Source organism: Solanum lycopersicum, chromosome 12 (assembly GCF_036512215.1).
Source record: "Solanum lycopersicum chromosome 12, SLM_r2.1".
NCBI lineage: Eukaryota > Viridiplantae > Streptophyta > Magnoliopsida > Solanales > Solanaceae > Solanum > Solanum lycopersicum.
Window position 1 is genome coordinate 901,494 of NC_090811.1, and position 24,801 is coordinate 926,294.

The following is a 24,801-nucleotide window of genomic DNA, read 5'->3' on the forward strand; positions in this document are numbered from 1 at the left end:
GGGTAAAGTATTTTATTAATTTTTAATTTAATATAAGAGCAAAATAGTAATTCAACTTTATACTTTAGAGCTTCATACTTATAATAATATATGATACATTTATCTCTGATCTCTTTGCTTTTAGTTCAATTTGTTTCTTTAGTCATGATCAAGTGATACATTTACGTACGAAAGACACATATTTTACTTTCAACGTCAAATATAAACACCAAATACGAGTAAACTTTGTACTTCTGAATAATTACTTCCACTCTTGATTCACCACTATCTATAACATGATTCCTGGTGCATGGTGACCACTTTGAACTTGAGATTGGACCACACTTGATATTGTTGACTTATCTCCTTGCACTAGTGATTAATCTCCCATTAATTCACAATTTTATTAAATGACACATATTAAGCTACACTTATAGCCTCACTAAAATAAATTAATTACTATAACCAATTTATATGATTTTTATTAAATATAAAGACCATGTGTCAATCTCTTTGTTGTTACTATTTTGGTATCTAAAATAAAAAAATAGAAATAACAAAGAAAGTTTGTGCTGTTACCAACTCTTCTTAATCATTTAATGGGTTGCTTCACTATTTTTAATGATTTGCTCAATTCAATTTTTTGTTTGCCTTCAAACATTTCACAATCAATGAATATAAATGGCCTATAATAATAGTTTAATTATTGAGAAATTTCCTATATATATAAGTCTAGTGGTATAAACTTTATTACTTTATTAATTGTTGGTTTAATTAATGTTCCATTGGAATGGATGGTTGTGTGTTTGTGGTCAGTTCGATGTAAAAAACATACACATTCATAAAAAATTCAGAAAAGGATCAAATTTTAAAAAATATAATACAAACAACTTATTATATTAAAAATATCAATATTTATTTTCATAGCTCGATACAAATATAATATATTTTAAGCTAGACATAAAAATACCAAACACACATGACACACTGACATTGTAATATCATGAAATTTTATTTTTCTTGATAGAGAACAATAGCTTATAATCCCATTACACATGTCAAGATTCTATAGATTCCCTTCAACTTTTTTTTTCTTTTTTGATTCCTCCATCACTTTAAAATGCAAACTGTCAAGCATATATTCGTTAGACGCGGAATTAGAATTTTCATTTATAGGTTCTCGAGTACAATAGTTTTTTTGTTTATTGTATTCCGAAAAAATTATTTATACATATTACATGTATTAACTCATAATATTTTATAGATATAACATTTGAACCGAACTCAACTTGAAATATTAATAAAAATCCATATAAGAAGATCAAAGGATCTATCACGCTCGATGTCGAAGACTAAACACCCCTAATCACGCCCAGAGCTGGAAGCCTAGTGTGGATCAAGAACGACATCGGTGGAGTACAATAATTGGGATGATCCTTAACTCTCTAATTCCATGTAAAGATATAACATTTGACTTTAACTGAACCTCAAAAATATATATTTCCGAAGTCCATATAAAAAGACGAAAATGCCCTTCTCCCATCAATGTTGGAAAGTTAATAATATTGACAATTCAAGAAAGAAGGGCATTTATGTAAGCCACTATAGCAAAAACTAGTACAATTTTCTCATGATTAATGAACCCCATTTTCATTATAGGAGAAATGTCCTCAATCTTGAAAAGGACAGTTTGGTAAATTTGGTACATGTAGCTGTGCTGTTCATTGTCTTCACTTCTGTTCCAAAGAATTCCATGTAATAGTTATAGGCTAATAGCTTCTTCCTATAAACTGTAATTTTCCTCAAACTTTGTTCCTAGGATTCACTTTTTCTGTAAAAAAGATTATAGCTTTATTGGTTATTGGGTGTCTGAGATTTTGGTTTTCCGTGTCTGGTACTCATATTGAAGCTCTGACTGTAATCTTGATTCGCGGGCTTTCTAGAAGAGTTCAAAATCGAGACGTCTGGTTAAGGGTGTGTTTGATATGTATTTCAAGAACAGAGGAGCAACAGAAAGGCCATCAAGAAGTGTAGTTTCAAAAAAATGGAGTCTTTTTCTATGTCTTGGAAGTTTTTGTGCTGGAATGTTCTTCACAAACAGGTAAAAAAGAAATCTTTTTTTTTTTAAATAAAGATTGAATTTTTATAGTGATATTTCACTTTTCTTGTTTTGATTTGTTACATTTTTATGTACTGGTCAATTGGATTTTACTATTTGATATGTTACATAAGTCTTTCTGTTTGATTTGCTAGATTTTAGTGATTCAGAATGAACTAACTTTTGAATTTTTGTTATAGCGAAATACTGTTATAGAAAACATGAGAATATAACATAACATGAAAAATCGATTCAAGAAAAAAACTTGACTGTTATTGTGAAATGTTATTATAGATTAGAAACTGACTTTTATAGATAGGTCTGATCGTAGATTTGCGATATCTTCATTACTTCTGTTTTCTACCTTTAAATCTACTTTGGTATGTGTTAGTTCAACCGAGGGTGTTTAGGAAACAGTTTTTCTACGTCCACGAGATAGAGGTAAGATATGCGTACACTCTATCCTCCCCAGACCCCATCTGTGGGATAAAATCCCGGTTATGTTGTTGTTCAATGTTTATTTGACAGTAATTTAAGCATTTATCATTGCAGAATGTGGATAGTTTCTGAAACAAAAGAAGGAATTACAAGAACAACTACAGTTGAAGCTGAAAGATTGAAATTAATTTCAGAGAATTGCATTACAAAATTTGTAAGTAGTCCTAATTCTAACTTGAAGCTTATTTTCTGTTTATTTACCTCAACAAAACATCTTAACCTTGACTTTTTTGTTTAGTTGCAGCAGCAAGATGTAAAACTTGTATCCAAAGATAATTTTGGGATATTAGATAAAACCATTTCAAATTTGGAGATAGAGTTGGCTGAAGCAAAGGCAGCTCACGAGTCGATTCTCAGTGGGGTTCCGATATCAGAAGAGATTGAAAAGGGTGAATCACGAAGAAGAAGAAAATATTTTATGGTGGTAGGAATAAACACTGCATTTAGTAGCAGAAAAAGAAGGGATTCAGTTCGCGCTACATGGATGCCACAAGGTTTAATGACTCTGCCTATGCCTTAACTCGTCTCATGCTGGCATTTGCTTTGTCTGAGTGTTGACATTGTTGATTTTAACATGGTGAAACAGGTGAAAAAAGAAGGAAGCTGGAAGAAGAGAAAGGAATAATCATTCGCTTCGTCATTGGTCATAGGTGGGGGATTTTGCTTCTTTTCAATTAACTAAACCTTTTCTTCATAGTGGTAATCGTTTTTTGAGTTGATGGTCGAAATATCATCATCGTTAATGATAGTTCAGATAGGGAACTCACAAAAATGTAGTAATTCAGGTGTGCTTTAGACCACTATCTCTTAATTTTCTACTCGGAATTGTTTTTATATAATGTAGTTAGATTATAATAACTTCAGTAAAATTTTGTTGCTTTATGATTGCTTCTGAGTGGGCGTTTTTGGAGTTTCCGACATGAGTATAATGATATTTTTGGAGTATCCGAGCAACATAGATTCTGAGTGAACACCTCTTAATCTCTTTAATTGAAGTTGAGTCTGTCCCTATACCATTACATAAAATCCTATCCTCTTTTGTCTGCATCAACTCTTGTTTGCACTCTTGTATTCGATTAAAAGACAATATAAACGTTTAACATGACTAAAAAGCTACAAATTTGTTCTGCAGTGCCACATTAGGGGGCATATTAGACAAAGCTATTGAAGCTGAGGACAAAAAGCACGGTGATTTCTTGCGTCTGGTAATATTTTTCTCTCACATTTCCTTTGATCATTCACTTTACTCTTGTGAACCACATGTTATAATTGATGTATTCACACGTAAAAAAGACGATACATCACTCTGCTGCCTTTTAACAGGATCATATTGAGGGTTATCTTGAATTGTCCGCCAAGACGAAGACTTACTTTGCCACAGCTGTTAACTTATGGGATGCTGAGTATTACATCAAGGTTGATGATGATGTTCATGTCAATATAGGTAACCAAAATATTTCGTAATTTTTCTGCCTTGACATACTTAACACTTAACCAAAACCATCACTTTTCAATGTTATATAGAGATTGTAAGACTTGTTACAGCAAATTCAAGCTTGATTTTTCACTTCTGTTGCAGCTACACTGGCGGAAACATTAGTAAGGCATAGTAAAAAACCACGTATATATATCGGGTGCATGAAATCTGGTCCTGTCCTTTCCAGGAAGTAAGGACATCCATTTTTTCTGCAAAATTGAAACTTGAAGTTTCATTTTTGATCATTTTGTTGTTTTCAATGGCAGGGGTGTAAGGTATCATGAACCGGAATATTGGAAATTCGGAGACAAGTATTTTCGTCATGCTACTGGACAAATATATGCCATTTCTAAAGACTTAGCTACTTACATATCAGCAAACCAGTTAAGTATCTTTTTCTTAATATATTTCGAATAAAAGCATAGTTTTTCTTCTTTCCTATGTTGCTCACACTCTCTAATAATATTTCCACTCCCGCGTTGAATCCCCCAAAATGCATAGCTTTTGGAAGATCTGACATACACCCTTCAGTATTTTTGATGAGTCCGAGCAGCCTCTTACATATGTATACTCTTCTTGATATGTTAAGGCATGTACTTCATAAATATACAAACGAAGATGTGTCACTGGGAGCTTGGTTTATTGGACTCGATGTGCAGCATATCGATGATCGTAGACTGTGTTGTGGAACCCCACCTGGTAAAGCACACCTCTTCTTTTCTTCTGTATAACAGTATTATTAGTTACTCGTTGGATTTCTTTGGGACAATTCTCACTAAATGATTATATGAATTACAATCTTTTGTCTTCATTGAAAATAGTTTCATGACTTTACTGCTATAGTAGGTAAAGTTCAGTGAGCGTAATACACGTGTGTGAGTTGATGTCTAACGAGACGTTGTTAGTTTCATCTTTGTGTTATCAAATTTGATACGAAAAGTACTTGTCGATGCAGATTGTGAATGGAAGGCACAGGCAGGCAACGTTTGTGTTGCCTCTTTCGACTGGACCTGCAGTGGAATATGCAGGTCTGTCGATAGGATGAAGGAGGTCCATCGCCATTGTGGCGAGGGAGAGAATGCACTATGGAAAGCTGCATTCTGAGGACATTCACTATGTCAAAATGTCACATTCTTTTGGTTGGAAGTACATATTATACGTATGATCAAAGGCGAATTCAGAATCCAGAATGTTGAGTAAGTGGTTTGAAAATAAGTGTAATTGTATTATATGTATACATTTTGTCTTTTTTTTTCTTCATATGTATACATAGTTCGAGCGGAAAAGCAGTCGATTCAGTTGAACCTGTAGAGGTTTAGCTGTGGGGAAACCTACTACATTTTTGTAACAAATAAACTCATATCATTGTACATATCTCTAATAATGCAAGTGGAATGAATTGTTCGAGGATTTAACTTATAGACACCGACATTGTAAAAAAAAAACTGTAAAATTTATTCGACTACAAAATATATTCAGACATAAATTAAATAAATATGAAATCCTAAATTTCTTTGGAATTATTGCTCAACAAATATGTTAGTATTATTGGACATCTCAACTAATGTTTAATGTTTAAAACATGTTTGTTCCTCTATACATGTTACATTTGTGTAAAGTAAAATATTGATTCTTAAATAGGTAGGGAAACACACATATGGAATGTTGGAGGGACAAATAAGGCTGCACATGGAAGAACAAAATTCCAATACAAACATAAATAACTATGCCCCATCTGATACAAGCTGCTCGGATAGTAAGCACCCTTCATTTTCAATCATAAAATTGTGAGTTCAAGTCATCAAGAGAGTAAAAAAGTGAAAGATCTGAGGAGTGAAAAAAAACGCTATGCCCCAATTGAACCCTCCACCCTTAATTAGAAGTTTAGTTTTGAATTTAAATACCGAGAATGGAGAAAATCTTGGTACATAGTATTATTTTTCTTTTGTTTTCCCCTCATTTAAGTCTGGTTGAATTTGAATTCGCTCCGAAAAGTGTCATACTGAAAGGTGAAACGCTCCCTAACATGGCTAAATCCGTAGTTGGGGAGACTCAAAAGTACATTATATACATTTGCCCTTTCATTTACATGGTTATTCTTTAGATTTGTTTGTGTATATTAACCTAAGAGGACATTTGGCAAAAAAAATTGTCTAATTCCACTAGAAAAGTCATTCATCTCATTTTCAAAGAATTTATTTTCTTAGAAAAATATATTTCAAAATTTTTGATCTAACGAAACATGACAAAATCGAAAAATCACTCTAAATACCTCTCTTTTTCTTTGGAGATATTGACAAGTTTAACCTAAAGAAGAGAGTAGGGTGGTTGCTCTTTAACTATCAAACACTAGGGAGTTTAAATGAGTTTATCCGTAAAGAACGCTTTATAATTTCTTTTGATATGGTCAATACCTGGTGATTAGAGTTATTCGATAATACAAATAACACAAACAAACAACATATATATAACCTTTCCCCTTTCATATTTTCTTGAGTCATCTCACCTTTGAACAACAAAAATGTCCAAAAGAGTTAATTTGTTCAAAGTCCAATGCAAGTATGTGTGACATTGTTTTGTAAATTTTACATGTAAATCTTACATTATACTGAAAATTAATCAGATCATATCGATATCAAAGAAAAATTAGGATAATTAATCAAATGGTTTTGAAAAGTCTTTTTAGTGGTACAAACTAAAGTAATCAAAAAATTAATATGATATACATTTCATAAAATAACAATCGAATCGAATCATTAATATTTTTAAGTAAAAACCCATATATAATACATTAATTCAAATACACAAACTGTCTCAAACACTATCGTATTTTTTTTTTTAAAAAAAAGTGGTCAACCTTCAACCACTTAATAAGGAATAGGACAAGTAGAAGAAGAACCAACATAAAATAATTTTGAAATCATTATTAACTCTAGAATAGCCCAACACAACATTTTCAAACAGACATAAAGAACACATAATTAATGGAAAAAATAGTTCAAGCAACAAAAATCAATTAATGTAATTTTACCAGTGAATATATTTTTACTTCAAATGGCAAAATAATTGTACTTCACTACTTGATGTTGATGTAGAACAAAGTACATATATACATACATGGACAACTAAAGATTTAGCTACACGTGATATTGGCGCGGCTCAATCAAAAAGTAGACTCAAAAATGTTCTTAAGTACTGCTTTCTCATTGAACCGCACCAATATCTCGTGTATTCATCCATTTGAAAACTCAAACATCCATTCTTGATTTTGACTTTTGACTTTATTTTTCCCCCTTTTTCCATCATATTTACTAAGCAAAATAAACTATATGTGAAAAGGAAAAATAAAAAATCTATAAGTTATGAGATTTTTTTATGAAGAAATATTTGAAGAATAGAAGACTAGGTATTTTTGAGGTAAAGAATTAATCTTAAAAATAGGAAAAATAACATGGAAGATGACAATATTGTTTGGTGCATTTAAGAAGTAGCATTAAATTGGCCAACTACTCAACTAGAAAAGGAGTTGGAAATATTAAAGAAGGTAGAGGAAATGTGTAAGAAAGACTTAAAACAAAAAACAGATAAATACTTTATCGGTCTCAAATTATTTATCGTAATTTTCCCTAAAAATATATTAATTAGGGGGAATTTGATTATTATTATCATTATTTATACCTTATTATATATTATCTTGTTTTGTATAATATTTACTTTATTTATATATTATCTTTTTATTGTTAAAATATTTATAGTCTTTGAGATCGAATACTACTACAAATAAAATTGGAAAAATACAAATTTATCTTATATTTTTAAAAAATACAATAAATAATTTGAGGCGTAAATAATTTTGAGACAAGCGGAAAAAAAGTATAAGAAGCTTTTAATACTTTTGCATTAAATGGGGGCATGGGGTAGGGCAGAGGATGTTTGGTTCTGTTTAATCCTTGCATTTAAATCACCTTTTTTTTGAATGGGCTATTTTAAATAAATAAAAAATAATAACTTTAATATAGAGAAATAGTATAATTTCTTTTTATTTTTTACATCTATTTTAATTTGTTACAACATATAATCGTCTTATTTTTCAGGTTTAAGTAATTATACTTTTTATGGATGATCGAAAAGAAATTACATAAACAATTATAAAAGAGATAAATCTACAAATATAAATATAATCTTGATTTAGGGTCAATCGAATTATATCATTTCAACTTCATTGACAATCAGTGGTTAAATTTGAGATCAACTTGCTATCACGATCTTACGACCTAGAGAACTCAATTGATAGGACGTCAATTTCTCATAGCAAAACAGGGTTGATATCTATTTATAGATGATTGTCCTTGTGGTTCAACCTTCTTTCTAGGCGAATCGAGTTAATGAAATCGCACTGATACATTTCTCGGATACACTTAAAATAGGCCCAAATATGAATCATTTGGGCTGGATGATTATGGGCCACATTTGGGCTTCTTGTTCCTCTTCATCAACTTCAAGCCTCATCCTTAATATTTGGGCCTTTTGAAGCACTACATGGCCTTAATGTCTACTTGTATAGAACTCCTTGTTGTGAGTGCTCAGATGTAGCGCTAAGGGGTCATTTAGTAGAATGCATTAGAAAAAATACATGTATTAATATTGTGTATTACTAGTACTATTAGTGAAGTCGAAAATTTCATTAAGAATATTTGAGAATCAATATATACGTATGAAAATAAAATTTTGACCTATACATTTCGTATAATTTTTCATATATATAGTATAATACGAAGGGTGTTTGACTGACCACCCTATGCTACACGTGGCTACACCACTAACTTGTACCTTATGGTAAACTACTTCAATTTATGTATAACTAATATATACATTTTGTTTAGTATTAAGGTATGTACATTGCAATGAGTTTTAATATATGCATTAACACGGTTTAAAATTCAATCGCCCCTCAAAACCTTGTTCACGTTATATTTATTGAGGATATTTTAATAAACAAATAATTTGATCCATAGAGCAAGTGGGATTCACTTTTTTTTTCTTTTCTAAAGATCAACTAATAATTAAGAAATGACCAAAAGCAAAGTTTTCTTATGTATATTGCTTCATAGTATAAACTTTATGTCATAGTTTTTTTCTATATTTAGCAAAGGCTATATATATATATATATATATCACAACATTATTTTTGCAGGCATTAGGATGAAGTAAGATCTGATTTTATAGGCGGCTACTTCTAATAATAAAATATATTTTTAAAAAAATCTTTTTTTTCTTTCTAAAGATTCTTACAGGGGATCAAATAGACGGGCGAGATAAATTTGAATAGATTAAAATGAGTTAAATTAATAATATATAAATTATTGATATGCTTAGAAGTTGTTTGGATTAAAATAAAGAGAAATTGCATGAGAAGCCTCGAAAGACACACTTATACTATACAAAGTAACTATTACCCCCTGAACTTATTTTATAAGTAATTTTTCACTTCTTTTCGACCTACGTGGCACTAATTTATAAAAAAAAAGTCAATCTGGACTCAAGATAATGTCACATAAGCCGAAAAAGGGATAAAAATTATTAATAAATAAGTTTAGGGATAATAAGACCTTAGTATAGTATAAGTGTGTCTCTGAAATTTCTGACATAAGTTGAGGGGTTACTTGTGCATTATCCCTAAAATAAATTTAAAAAACGGGTCATAATCCAACTCATCCAATTCTTACTACATTTTAATAAATTGATCGAATTATCTTTTTATGGGTTAATTTATAAATATACTCAAATTATTATCGTCGACGTTACCTAGTTGTTTCCAACTTGTCTTACTCATAATAAAAAAATAGTCGAAAAAGCTGGATCAATTGAAGGAAATACTACAAACTCTTTATTGTGTATTTAATCAGTTCGCGTGATTTATCATAAAATAACATAGATTTGACAAGTTCTTTTCCATGTAAAGAGATAGAAAATGATGTATCGTTCATGTTAGAAATAAAGGTCGTTAAAAATATACCTGCTTCTACTTTTTTTTTTACTCGAATCTTTTTAATTAATTTAAGTAATTAGATCAGACTAAAAAAATTCAATTTTAAACGAGACAAACAAATTATTATACATTTCACTTGCCAATTATTTTTTTCTTTTGCAGTTCATAATTTAAACGTGAAGAGAGCGATGCTACTGATAATATTTATTCGTATCAAATATTTATACCTAACTAAATAATTTAATTAATTTAAGAATCGAAAATTAATATGAAAGTTCCTATATATATATATATATATATATATATATATATATAAAGAGATTAATAGAAGTAATTAACACACAAGGTGTATGAAGTTAGCAAGAGAATTTTATGGCTTGAAATATGGTAATGTATAGAAAGTCATAATAAGTGCATGAATATATTGCAAGACAAATTTAATTCCAAGTTGGGGAAAATTATAGTGTAATTGTTGTAAAGGAAATATAATTAGCTCTATCAATAAAAGGGATAAATATAGTTCAGACTCTGTTGATACGACGAAAAATATTTTTTATAAAAAATATTTTTTTAGAAAAAATAAGTGGGTTCTACTTTTTTATCTTCTTATGTTTAATATACAAGTAAAAGGTATCATCTTAGAAACATGCTTATATAATTACAAATATGAATGTGAAACGTCTCTTCTTTTTTCTTTTTTTTTTTTTACCGTCATTAGAAAGTTATTTCACTAATTTTTTTGTTACTTCAAAAAATTTTCGAATCTATTTTATTTGTCATGATTATCTTTTACCTATTTTTAAAGAAAATGTTTCATTGAATATACAATTTGACTATATTACTTTTTATTCAATTTAATAATATTTTTTTCTTTTGCTAATTGTTATATTAATCTCTTTTTATATTAATTAATTAATTATAAGGGTGGAAGTGCAAAAAAAAGTCTATTTTAATTTTAAAATGACAATATTTTGAATAAAATATTTTTTAGTTATTTCAGAATAATAAGCTATACTTTTCCTTGATAATTTAATTAGATATTGTCTATCCTATGGCCTTATGGGCATTATTTACGTGACCAAATGTATGGCGTATAAAAAGCATATCCAAACGTCAAATTAATATAATTAAAATTTTTTAAAATAAAATACAGAATGCTAAAACATGCATGTATTAGGTCACCAACTAGGGGAGTCAAGTATAACGGAGTAAAGTATAATACAAAAAGTCAGAATTATTCAATATATATATATTATAATTTTTTAGCGAAATAAATATTGATTGGATAAAGGTTACTTTATCGATGGACCTAATAGCCTCTTTCCCATCCAACACATTAGGGCTGTTGAAAATCGAATCGAAACCGATAAGCCGAATCGATAAAAAAGTTATTGATTTATAGTTTTGGGTTATTGGCTTAATGGTTTTGATAACGGTTTTAATTTATTTTGTTATCGGGTTATTGGTTCTTAACGGTTTAAAGATTTTTTCTTAATGGGTTAACTGATAATCCGATAATAAATTAAATAATTATATTTATACCATTTTGTATATGAAGTCCTCAACTAGGTGTTTAATTTTCCTACTTTTATTTTTGGTTGTCACAAACACTTGATTATTCTACAGTGTCAAAGTATTTGCTTTTGAGCAAGATGTAACTTGTGAACTCAAGTGCATGGTTTATTTGGTTTGTCACCTTGTTTCTAAGTGAATTTCAATGTTTTTTCTTTTGTGTCAAATCTTAACGGTTAAATCGATAACCGAAACGATAACGATCAAACCAATAACCGACAAGCCAATATCTTAATGGTTCTATAACGGTTTAGCATCTCTACAAACCGATAACCAGTAAGTCAACCCGATAAACTTCAAAATCGAACCAAACCGACCGATACACAGCCCTACAACACACAATATACATATATAGTGTGTATACAAAATGCACTAATGTGTCTTGTGATTGTATATGTTTTTTTTTTCTTTTTTAAAAAGTTTTAAAACGATAGTAATATATTATGGATTTAAACAGTAAAATTAACTATTAAATGCTTTTTTTTCGAATTTTACGTACAGAATATTTTGTGCATCAAATTTTTTTCTTATATATATAAGTGTAAAGGACATAAGAACAAACAAAAAGTGAACTATGAATAATTTTTTTTAGGGAATTCTAATAATAGAGACATTTTATTACCTAGTACTAATTCAAAAAAGGAAAAAAAGTGTTTTTGACATCATAAAAAATGTTAATAATTTTTTTCTAAAAAAGAAAAAAGGAAAAAAAATCATCATAAAATATTCCAAATTTAGTAAAGATAACATCACCCTGCATTTATGCGAGATTTCGGATAAAGAAGATGTTATCCAATTATTATTATTATTATTATTTTTATTATTATTATTATTATTATTATTATTATTATTATTATTATTATTATTAATTTCTCAATTTTAATTATAAGATATGTTTAAAAAAGAACGATATATTGTTATACTTAGTAAACGAACTTAATTTTAGATTTGTTATCATACGTTTTAATGAAATATTTTATAGTTATGAGAATTAGTTTTTCTTTTCTCTTGCAAAATTTAGATAATAGAAAATATTAGGTTTGATCGAAAATACAACATAAAATATTTTAAATGTTTCATGATTTAGACGAGGCAAAATGTATTTTACGCTATGACCTTTAATTTTGTGACAATCCTCGTAGTCACGTAAAAATTATTTTGTTAAAATTTTTTATTCTGATTTATGACATATTTTTTATTTATTATGGAACTTAATCACCATAAATGTTTTTTTGGTGGTGATCTCATGATCATCAAATAATATTCTAAAATATCGAATATTGTATTGAAGTATATCATACATATATGATTCATAATATTATTATAAACTATTAAATATATAAACTAGTATTAGTAATATAAAAGTAATTATTTAGATGTTAGATTTTTTATTCTTCCATCTTGATTGAAATTTCATTCCTTGTGTAATTAAGTAATTAGTTAATTAATAAAGAAAATTGTTTCTATTTTCTTTTGACTATTTCAACTTGTTTAAGGTGTTAAAGGATTTGAATCATAATTCTCTATATATCTATTATATATATATATATATATATATATATATATATATATATATATATATATATATATATATATATATATGATTAAATGTGAGTCAAAATCGATTATTAATCGTAAAAAATTTAAAATCAACCTTCAAATATTGAATATAATTTTACTAAATTATTTTGCTATAGTGTTTTAAAAATAAAAAATTTAAATTATCAAATAAAACTTTTAATATCGTAACATATCGTACCATGTCCAACCCTACGATATACTTCCAACCATCCTAAAATAGCCATTATTAGTGGTAATAATTTTCAGAGTTTTTTGTGGCAAGTTTATTCATCACAAAAAATAAATGATTTGTAATGACTAAACTTGCTGCAAAAAGCTTACTTATATTAATATTCATGTTATTAATTTTACTTATTATAGATAATTATCTTACTAAATAACACCCAATAATATAAAAATTATCGATATATAAAAGTTAAACGTATCGTTAAACTAGACATGCAACTCAAACAAAGAAGTTTATTTGTTTCATCAAAAACAAATAAAGCCAACACAATTGATCAATGGCCAATTATCATTAATCAGTCTAAATAGTAAACCTAAAGCAAAATGATTTTTTTTTGTTTTTTTTTTCAAAAAAAAAAAGAAACTTGCAATCTTTGCTATTTACTTAATGGTAAATTTATGAATAAGAATATAAATAAATGTCTTGACTACTTTTAATTAACTAAAACAAGGGCATGATTTCCTATTCTTGATCATCCTTAAAAGAGACAGATCTAGCTTGTAACTAACGGGTTCACGTGTACCCTGTACAGAGATCTCGTCTATATATTAAGAAATTTTTCTAAACATCTATAACTATTTGACTGATTATTATATTTCAACTTAAAATTGTTGTATGAGAAATCGATAAACTTCAAATTCTGAATCTGCAATTCCGAATCTTCATGAACTTGATTTTGAGGACAATTGAATTTGGTCACATTCAAAAGATTGACCATTTGATGTATTTTGTTGATCATCACACCAGTCAGGAACAGGTACACCAAGTGGAAAATTATCAAGAAATCTCATAATATCATCATCTACTTGATTACCTATATTCTCCAATGAAGCTTCCTTTGTTGTTATCCCTATATATATATATATACAAAGTTAATTCAATTTCTGAAATAAATTCTTATAAATAGAGTTATCTTCAATACATTTTAATATGATCTAATTAAATAAATTATGTTTACATCATTAATGTATAAAACTTAAACTCATGAGGCATTAAAAAAAAAAGACTATACATAAGTTTACATAAGTTAATATATATCATAGCTTAAGATACCCTACATTTTTATTCTTAATTTGACAATTTACAATACTAAAAATGTGAAATACTGACATGTATTTTTGAAATTTTCTATTGTTGAGTCAGAAATTTCTATAAGGGAATTCAAAAAAATTCTAGAATGTCAGTTGTAATTAGAACATACGACTTAAAAATTCTAGAATGTCAGTTGTAATGTCAAGCAAATTCAAAATATCTTATGGCAAAAAAAAATCATATATATATTTACTTTATTTGCACAATGTAATTTCCCAACAAGCGAAATTCCAAGCATAACTTTATTGTAAAAATTCACATTTTTTCTGATAAATTAATTATTCGTTATGCGTATATAAGTTAAATCGGTTTGAAATTAATGGAGAATTTACCTGAGGATGAATGAGGAGAACTTGAATCTTCAGAATGGTTATGAGAAAAATTATATGTTGATTCTTCCGTAAAAATTGCATCTGCTGCTTCTTCTGTTAATCCATATTCTTCCCAAACTAATTTCCCTTTATTATTATCTTCATTTTCAATTGGACAATTTTCCTCAATTTTTTCACCTCTCGTTAAAGTATGAGATTCCTCCAGTAAATCTTCTAATAATCCACTATTTCCTCGCGATAATCCATGATTAATCGTGTAATTATTATCAACATGATCACTTGATGTACTAGTAGTCCTAGGCACAGACGATGGGATTGAACGATGCTCTATGCCCATACCTGTTAGTGAACGTATGAGAAAATATGAAATGAATTAACAAATATGATCAAATTAAATTCATTTGGCTAAGGGATGCATACCTAAGATCAAACCATTAGGGTTTGAGGAAATCGCGGTATAAGTGGTAAAATTTGGATAGGTATGTTGAAGTGGTGGAACCGGCATAGAACTAGAATAACGTTGACTAAAATTATTAGGTACGGGTGCTACCATCGAAGAAAGTTGTGAATTCTTCATCGATGATGCTAATGTTAGAGAGAGACTCACACGAGGGTCGCGAAAAAACTTGACTTGGTTGTTGATATTATTTGTGTTTGTGAGAAATGGAGAACTGGGATTATTATTGAATTGGTATTGATGTGGAATGATGTTTCTACTAGGTTTCATTGTCGAAGGATTGAAGATATCTAAAAGGGAAAGAGGGGAATTATTGTTGTAATTGGAGTTTTGATGATTATCAAATGGTGAAGGGATATTAGTACTATGTTGTTGATTTTGGTCTTGTTGGTAATTTTGTGGTTGTATGTCTTGGGGGTATATTGGTAATCCAGCTCTTTGTCTTCTCTTTAGCCTCGTATTCCAATAATTCTTGATCTCATTGTCCGTTCTACCTGGAAGCTGCATACGTAGAATAACAAGAAACAATTAGTACATTTTACATTAATAAGTACAAAAGGAGCTGATGAAACACAATTATTGTGACGTTGAATGAATGAGTAGGAATGACTTCAAATAATTAATCTGATAAATTACAAATTGCATCGAAAGAAAAAGATGACGATCAAGATTTTGAATCGATGAATTCAGCTCATTATATATAACCAATCTTTTCACACATATATAGCGACAGGTAATTGTATTTAAAAAAAGAGATAGAGAAGAATTAAAATAAAAATTTTGACTCATGAATTCAGCTTTTTTCTATGTATGTGTTAATTAAGGTTTAGATCGCATTAATGAGATTAATTATGGAAGAATATATAAACAAACCTGAGCAGCCATACGAGCCCATTTGTTTCCAAGTTTTGCATGAAGTTCCACAATAAGCCTTTCTTCCTCTAAAGAAAATGCACCTTTTTTTAGATGAGGCCTCAAATGATTCGCCCATCTTAACCTACAACTCTTTCCACATCTCATTAATCCTGAATTCCTTTGAACCGCGTTCCAGTTCCCTTCTCCGTGTTTCTTCACATACTCCATCAAAATCGCGTCTTCAGTTGTTGTCCATGGACCTTTTTTTAATACTTGTCTTGTACCTCCTCCGTTGTTTTTATTCACTCCTCCTCCACTTGGAGCCATCAAGATTTCGTTTTCAAAATATTCCTACAAATTAAAAAAAAAAAAATAGTTAGTTACACGTGATATACTTTGCATGTCAAGATTGCCTTTTACTACGAAGCGAAACATAACAATTAATAGTAATGCATCGTTACAAAATAAGAGATTCCTAGTGATAAATACTATTCATAACCTTTCTATCAAAAGTAATTCTTAACTAATAATTTCAAAATATTGTTATCGTAATGTAATTCGAGATACAAACTTTTTTTTTTTTTTTTGTATAAAAGGAGATAACTCACAATTCTTTTTAAGGGGGTTTTCTTTCTTTTAAATCCTCAATGATCAATAAGGTTTGATAAATAAGCTCCAAAAACTCCTTTCTTTTTATTGTTTTTGTATAGACAAAGAAATATAAGTTTTTTTAAGAAGGTAGAGAGAGAAAGTAAGAGATTTGAAAGTGTGGAAATGAGAAAAAAGTTGTGAGAATGAAGAGAGTTTAGAAAGGAATAGTTGGCAACAAATATTTATAGGACTTACCTTTTATTTCGTAGCGATTTGTAAGCTCTATCTATGCTTTAATTATTTATTTATTTATTTGGGGGGTTTCTTTGTCCACACTTTTTCTTCTCTTTCTATAATTCATGCTTTTCATCACTTCCCTCGATTTGCAAAAAGTGTTTATTTTTATTTTGTTTCGATTTACGTGAATTTATTTAATTAAGCATAAAAAAATAAAAGAATTTGTTTTATTAATTTTAAATGTGATATGATATTTATATGATTATTAGACTTTTAGACATGTTAAAACATGATTGAGTAGAAGAATATTTTTGCTTTTCAAGGTAAAATGGAAAGCTTAAATTGAATGAACTTGTGAACGTCAACTATCTCATCAGATATTTGTTAGCTATCACAAACATAAGTACTGAGGTAACAACGTAAAGCAATGATTAAACAATGTTTTGAAAGTCATAAAAATAAAATTGATTTATCTGTTTCAATTTGTTTGTCCTATTTTGACTTGACACCGAATGAAAAATGTATTATATGATTTAATGGAATCAAAAAGTTATCAAAAAGGGATATACATTCTTTGTTTAACGAACTAAAAAGGAAAGTTAGACAAACAAATTAAAATGAAAAGATCTATAGAGAATGAAAACATTCGTGACGTCTCAAAATGTAAAATGTATCATATATTTAAATTGGACTGGAAGAAGTAATAAATGTATTGTACAATGGACATTATAATTCAATTATTCAAAGTTACATTGTTTAAGATAAAAGAAGAATAGCTACACGATCAAATTGAAAGTAATTATCAAGAAAAGGAAAGGGGAAAAAAGAACTAATATATCAATTAAACTTCAAAATCTATGTTCGAACAGAATTTCTAGTTCATATATAGTAATTCAAATTCTTAAATAATCTAGAAATAGAAGATAATAAAATGAATCAAGCTAATTGACCTTATATGTCCTCACATATACATTGTAATTTTCCGAGGAAGAAGGTTAGGATGAACCCCAATCAAACACCCTGGGCTCCGCAATTTGAGAAGTCATTTCATTGTTTGAATCACAGGTGAACTATTTCTGCATTTACGCCATTGCTTCTGAGGGCGTCAGCAACAACTTTCTGAATTGAGCAATGTCACTCTGTAACTCACCTTGCTCTCGTGGTTTTGAAATTCTCCATAGAATGAACGAGACATCAAGGGGATAAATTGATGGTTTCTGAGTGATGAAGATGATGTTGTCGCGGAGAAGTAGAAGGCTTTAGTCTTTTGAGAAGCAACCATGCATCAGAGGCAGAGCACCCCTGGTTCATTTCAGTAGCAACTGGAATTGGAGATTCTTCATTCAAATGAACAAGCATTGTTCCCTGCAAGACACATTGTCCAAGACATTTTCATGCACAGAGGCCAGAGCATATCTTTGAAGTACTAATTTTACGAGATCAAAATCCTTCAGCAGGTAACAGCTTTAACGTCAATAATAATCGAGTTAATAATCATAGAAATTATCATTTGTATTCTATTATTTTTTCATGTTTCATGTACTTATGATTTATAAATGCAGAGTCATGCCATTAAGACCTATCCCTGGACGCATATTTTTCACTTGGAGAGATGTGGTTGCCCTGTACTTCTTGATCCAACAAACAGATATGAACTTAGAAGATTCATGTGGAGTTATCTATAAACAAAATTCCCTTCATGGATAGCAGTGATATACCTCAAAATTAATCAAGAATTTCTGGAAACATTTCAGAGTCTCCTTCGTGTCACTGACTCGTTTGCCATCTGAAGAACTAAGAGCAGCATTTACCTCTGCAGGAGAAAAGCCTATTTTTTCCTGCACAAGCTGAAGCAGACAAAAGTTGAACAATAATCAGATTCTGACAGTCAGGGGGTGTCCAGTCTTCAATAACTTACAGCATGATCTATAAGGATCTCAGAGATTAGGCTGCCATCATCAACATAAACCCGAAGCTCGTATTTACTACTCTGTTTATACTGAAAGCCCTTCACACCAGTAAGAAAGCACTGCAGATTTAAGGCAGATATCAGTTTCTTATTAACATGAAGATAATTCTACTCCGTAATCCCAACTTTTTGCACTAAAAGTAAAAAAAATAGAGTTCACTGTTTAGTATTTTGAGTGACAAAACACGATATTAAAATAATCTTAATCGAAATGGCTAATTACCAACTCTAAATGCGCAAAAATCAAGACAAGGCAGAATGATAGCAAATGAACCAGATATGCATAAAAGTACGCTGCTAGGAAGAGGGATGCCAGTTATGGGGTTTTTCTTGATAGATTGCAATTTGCATTGGCTTAAGAAAAAATCCATTCCTACTTGAGCAATTTGCCATTGGAATTTTAGTCTTGTACTTTCATTAGATTAATTTATAGAGATTATTCTGCTTGCGAGTATCTCCAATTGACCCATACAAATTACAGCCAAGTGGAAAAAGACCCAATTAATAAGGGTAAGATAGAAAGGACGCAGTGAATTTTCTACATGGAAGCATCAGAGAAGTTGATATCACGAGGGAGAGCAAAAGTTACCTTAATTTTTCCTGTAACAGTGGAAGCACTGCCATTCACACCAGCCTGCTTAGCTGACAGACTAGCTAAGTAAGTGAAAGGGTTTTCCTTCGCTCCAGAAAGTATATATGGATGGTCCAATTCATCAACCAAATCAATTTGATCAACGTCAATTGCTGCAGTAGACAATGTATCTGGTGTTACATCTTCATTATGGAAACTACCGCTAGACACACAAACGCTTCCTCTGGTCCTGCTACTGGCAGGTGTGGTAGGGTCACTTCTAACATCTGACAAAAGTTCCTCCACATCCATGGAAGACAAAGATGAAAGGACAGTGTCATTATGTTCCCTTCTAATTGCAACATCAATGTCTTCAGTGGTCATGTCAGCCATATGGATATCCTCTGCATGACTAGCTGCATCAGATGAAAAGGTAGGTTCAGCGTTCCTATTGAATGGGACAGAAACAGCTGGAGTAGATGGGATATTAGATTGAGCCTCTCTTCTATAAACAGGAGTGATGAATGTCGTAGAAGATGGTAGCCCAGATCTAACGGGATGAATTTCTTCACTTGCAGTAGTAGCAATGCCAGATGTTCCTGCACCCCAAAGAGAGAAATTAAAAGATAGATACCTCTGTTATTACAATACATGTCCAACGGGTGATATGTGGTCCAACGAGCAAGACCAGGTACATAACCATTCACCACATGATGATACAAGAGGCTATATCTAGAACTTATTCCAATTTAAATATGTGAACCAATCTTTCATCTTGTAGCACTATCTTAGCTATATCACTGTGGGATAAATGTTCTGCAAACTAACACTCAAACTAGAGTAAAAATTCCAAAAACTAAAGCTTCAAACACAAGCTTGTGTGGAGAGAAGCCATCAAAAGGGAGCAATCTGATAAAATATCATCTTCTCTCTCATACTAATAGTCAGAAGGTCAGCTTAACCAAATAAGCCAAAGTAGCACACACATTGTTTTTCACACTGAAAGCTACACCAAAAACAAATGAACATGCAGTACATATACAGATATCCTAAACCAATTGCAAAGAAGCTCTTTAGGGTGTCAAAGTACCTCGTTCATGAACCTGAAATTGCATATTTTGTCTTGAGGAAGTATCAGAGTGCTCTGGAACAGTAACACCTTCTCGTGGCCATGCAGCAGCAATAGCTCTAGTTGCCAAAGGAGGAACCACACCAGACCTTGTTCTGGCATTGGGCATAGACGAAGTAACTAAATAACCAAAAGTGATGAGGTTGTTTCTAGAATAACAATAATAAATCATGACAATACGCCTTATTCGCTCATTTGTAAACCAAAGCCTATAACTGAGCAACAGATATTAAGTCTTCACTAGAAGGTCAAGAAATAAAATGGACAAGGAAGGAGGAGTACAAAGTACCACTTTGCTAAGATTCAGAGAAACAGCTCTTAACTTTAACCTTTAAGTTAGGACCATCAGAATATCTATTTGACCCTTAAGAATACCCCTGAAGAGACTTGAACATCAACTACTACACCATAATCCATGTTAGTTGGGGACTTGGGGTTGACTAGTAGAATCCTCATTTGATTACATTCAAATATACAGTCAGTCAGGGTCCTCTAATGCTAGCACTGAGCATCAACCTCTGCCATTCAAGTGAATTCAACACTTGTATAAGGCATCTACCAACAATATCAGAATTTGGTAATTAGGTTCAAACAGTAAATGTTTTCTTGGTCCTTCGTCATACCTTTTCCCCCTTGGTGGCTTATTTATTTCATTAACTAGCCGCTTCCTTGCTTCTTCTAAGTCTTCCACCATCCCACCCAGAACTTCAATAACTTCAGGGACCAACATCAGAATTCCATGCCTAACATGAACATTACAGATAGCAACCTGCAAAATGCAGCAACAATCCATATGAATATGGAAAAAGTTTTATGACGGATATTATTCTTATCCATTCTCATCTTGTAAATGAGACTTTGAAAGCTACTTGACAAACTAATAAACAACATAGTAATTGCTAATTGGTACTCCATAGATATACCTTCAGTCCAGAAGGAGCTAGAACATCGAGATCTTTTATAGGCCTGTACTCCATCCCAAACACTCGCTGAATGCCATCAGTCATGGACAATTTCAGACACCTCTTTATTCCAGCAGCTACTTTCTGATACCTATCTCGAAGAGGACAACTGATATTCACAATCTCATCTACCTTGAGGGAGAAGGGGATGAAACACTTGAATAGTCAGAGTCACATTAAAGGTATAGGCTGACCAAATTTAAGGAAGCTTCTGGTACACTAAAGCTAATTGCAAGAAATGTCATATTGAACTACCAACTTTTCCAAATTGGTTTCAGTAAGCAACTGCTATGAAAGAAATTAAGCGAATGAACTTTGATTTTCAAACCCAAGAACTTGGATGAGTCTCTTCTCACCAATTTCCTTTTACTTCTTTTTTGATGGGATAGATCAATATTTTTTAATAAATTTGGAACTTTTCTGTTCACTAACTGCTTGCAGAAAGTAATGAAGTTTTCTTGATCACTCCATAACTTTCTGATTTGGCACTTTACAAAGAAGAAACCATACTCTCTTTCAAATAAATAAGAGGAGAAAAAGGAGAAAACAATAGAAGCTCGTTAATACCAAAACTAACTAATGCCTGTTTCCAACTTCTTTCTCAGCAAACCCAATTCCTGAAATGCCTTCCCAAATAGTTTTAAGAAGTACACGAAATTATGAGTTACTTTCATCAAGAAGAAAATAAGATAAGCTACTCATCCATGTGAATATTGAGCTTTCTTTAAGAAATTTCTTCCTCAAAACATAACAAAACTAAAATATACAAATTCTCCTCGATGCACAATTAAAGAAGCCCCGTCCCTTTTGGTTACACATGTTAGATATTGTCGTCCATCCAGCTTTATATTGTGATAAACCAATGTATTAGATAACTAAATAAGTTATTGAAGTAAAGACTCGCATTGGTACTTCCATTATAAAGAAATGAAACTAAAAGGATTCATATAGGTACTTCAAACAAAACTTAACTAAGATGTCAAGTCATAGCCTTTCATTTACAAACATGAAAGTTGAACTAATTCAATTTATAAAGACAAATTAACAAACAACTTTAACTTTTTTAGTATCACCAATGTTGTATTACAAATGTACTACACCCCAGCAAGTTGCTCCATGGTTCCTCACCAATTTCAAAGCATTGAAACAACCTCCATGCGAAAAATGCAAGAGAAAGACTATGTACTGTACATCTATGAAGGAGGAGAAACTATCAAACATCCAGCACTAGTGCCCTCAAGAGTAAGTGATAAAATTTCAGATTTTGTATCAGGAGAGCAGTATAAGATGAGGGATATTCCCAATTTTCCTTACTTCCACTCTCCCCACCTCATCGCCGGTAAAGCTTTAACAAAATTACATATTGAAACCACAACAGCAATAAACTTCATCGGCATTTAGATTTTCACTATACCTGAAGAACAAAGGGCCCTTTAAGATCAACCAAATGCAGCTTGTGAACGTCCCTTGGAAGCATTCCTGCACCACAAAAAATCATATCCGAGTACAAAAACTGCTCGAAACAAAGTTTCGCCTTGGTCGTATCATCCAATCCAGAAAACTCTCCTACTACTGATCCTTCAAGTCCTCCAACACATGATTCTAACCATTCCCTCCGCAATCTTAGCCCTAAATTTTCCAATACCCGACCAATACCACAATCCGAAGCTCGTATAACTTCATAAATGTCGACGTTTGGCTCATGATCAGGTGTAGGGTTCTGGATGGGAGAATTTAGGGTAACTGATTGGAAGTTAGTAGATGATTCTAGAATTTCCATTTCTATGTTATTAGGATTTTCATTTTCTTCATTGCCGCCGGCGAATTGCTGAGGTTCGTCGTCGCCGTCGTCTTCTTCGTCGGAGGAACAGATGATTTGGTGGCGTCTTCTGCCCATTGTTTTTCCTGAAAAAATTTGAATTCTTTTGTTTGGGCTTTTTTTTCAATTTATATTGGAGGAGGGAAGCAATTTGGGCTGATTAGTGGGCTTTCTTAGTCTAAGGCCCGATTTGTTTTCGAAACATCTGATTTAATTGATTTATGCAAATATCTCTTTTATAGCTCGAAACTTACATCAAACGACTTATATCATTCGTTTGACCCATGTATAAATCTTCAAATTTTAAAACCATAGTTAAAAAGGATAAAGACTCAAATGATTTTTCGAGAAATATCTTAAGTATCTCGACAAAATTTTGTAATAATCTGAAATAATGATTCTAATTTTCAATGATTCTTAGCGGTGAATTAAGTGTATCGATTTTGAATAGTTACTTGGATGAGATATGAGATACGGCAAATTTGATTATTTGGATATGATTAATTTTGATTAAAGAATATACAATATCATAATTTTTGAGCAATTTTAACCATTTCAGCCTCTTCAAATTTAAATTCTTCTAGTTAAAAGTTAAATATGAAATTCAAAAAGTTCAAGATTAACTAGCTATAAGAATATTCTTTAAATCACTTTATTTTGACGATTATTTTAAATTTTATTCATAATTTTTCTAAAATGACAAAACTAAACCTCAAAAATTATCCTTTTGAACAAGTTAGACCCAAATATAATATTTTATTCACATACTATTTAATTTTATAAATAAAATATTAGATTTTCATCTTACTAAGATTTAAATTATGGTCTCACATTTTCTCTTAATATTTTCATTTTACATAAAAGTATCATTATATCATAGGTTCAAAATTTCATAAATTGAGTAAAAAATAAAAATATGATCATTTACTAAATGATTAAAAAAAATTAAATATCTTTAAACGTATTATATATTGATTAAAAATACTCCTCTTTCACCTATTACAACAAATTTATCTTTTCTTTTATTTATTCGACAAGACTTATCTTTAGGACAATATAAATTGCTCAAAAATATCTCAATCTACTTATAGAAACAAATCTCGTAAAGTGTTTTTTATGTTTAAAAGTGACATTTCATTAACAACAAAAATATATAGCTCCTCCATCTATTTTTACTTATATTGTATTGATTTAGCATACTCCTTAAAAACAATTAAAAGAATGTTAATTATATTATATCACATTTTTTAATATAAAAATATATGATTAGAAATATTAAGTGATAAAAATCGCTTTAATTTCTCTAATTGAATAATAAAAATAATAATTTTTTTTAATACAATAAACAAATAAAAATAAAAGCAAAA

General features: G+C 30.4%; 3 protein-coding genes and 1 non-coding gene across 7 annotated transcripts; 1 reads left to right on the top strand and 3 right to left on the bottom strand.

Annotated features, from left to right (window-relative positions):
* Nucleotides 1-1,239: 1,239 nt before the first annotated feature.
* On the top strand, nt 1,240-5,467 carry LOC101249433 (probable beta-1,3-galactosyltransferase 2). 2 transcript variants are annotated; one of them, XM_010315370.4, is made up of 10 exons: nt 1,240-2,080; nt 2,630-2,729; nt 2,820-3,069; nt 3,162-3,225; nt 3,708-3,780; nt 3,899-4,019; nt 4,155-4,242; nt 4,319-4,435; nt 4,642-4,751; nt 5,008-5,467. In XM_010315370.4, exons 1-10 carry the CDS (start codon nt 1,965-1,967, stop codon nt 5,154-5,156), a joined length of 1,188 nt encoding a protein of 395 aa, XP_010313672.1. In that variant the 5' UTR covers nt 1,240-1,964; the 3' UTR covers nt 5,157-5,467. The 2 variants fall into 2 exon arrangements, with proteins under 2 accessions (XP_010313672.1, XP_004251520.1); XM_004251472.5 differs by having other exon boundaries at nt 1,524-2,080; nt 2,814-3,069.
* A 1,707-nt stretch (nt 5,468-7,174) lies between these two features.
* MIR171c (microRNA MIR171c) lies at nt 7,175-7,295 on the bottom strand. The gene has a single exon (NR_107994.1). It is a non-coding gene; the product is annotated as a microRNA MIR171c (primary transcript).
* Nucleotides 7,296-13,690: 6,395 nt separating this feature from the next.
* On the bottom strand, nt 13,691-16,992 carry LOC101249889 (transcription factor MYB97-like). The gene is made up of 5 exons (XM_004251474.5): nt 16,765-16,992; nt 16,175-16,507; nt 15,265-15,802; nt 14,845-15,183; nt 13,691-14,270 (listed from the first exon to the last, which is right to left on the bottom strand). Exons 2-5 carry the CDS (start codon nt 16,481-16,483, stop codon nt 14,083-14,085), a joined length of 1,374 nt encoding a protein of 457 aa, XP_004251522.2. The 5' UTR covers nt 16,484-16,507; nt 16,765-16,992; the 3' UTR covers nt 13,691-14,082.
* An 805-nt stretch (nt 16,993-17,797) lies between these two features.
* On the bottom strand, nt 17,798-23,668 carry LOC101256656 (recQ-mediated genome instability protein 1-like). Of its 3 annotated transcripts, none has more exons than XM_004251988.5 (8): nt 23,030-23,668; nt 21,577-21,747; nt 21,277-21,422; nt 20,615-20,748; nt 19,543-20,123; nt 18,903-19,013; nt 18,703-18,831; nt 17,798-18,349 (listed from the first exon to the last, which is right to left on the bottom strand). In XM_004251988.5, exons 1-8 carry the CDS (start codon nt 23,510-23,512, stop codon nt 18,179-18,181), a joined length of 1,926 nt encoding a protein of 641 aa, XP_004252036.1. In that variant the 5' UTR covers nt 23,513-23,668; the 3' UTR covers nt 17,798-18,178. The 3 variants fall into 3 exon arrangements, with proteins under 3 accessions (XP_004252036.1, XP_010313674.1, XP_010313673.1); XM_010315372.4 differs by having other exon boundaries at nt 21,577-21,706; nt 23,030-23,538; XM_010315371.4 differs by having other exon boundaries at nt 21,577-21,743; nt 23,030-23,538.
* Between the last annotated feature and the right edge of the window lie 1,133 nt (nt 23,669-24,801).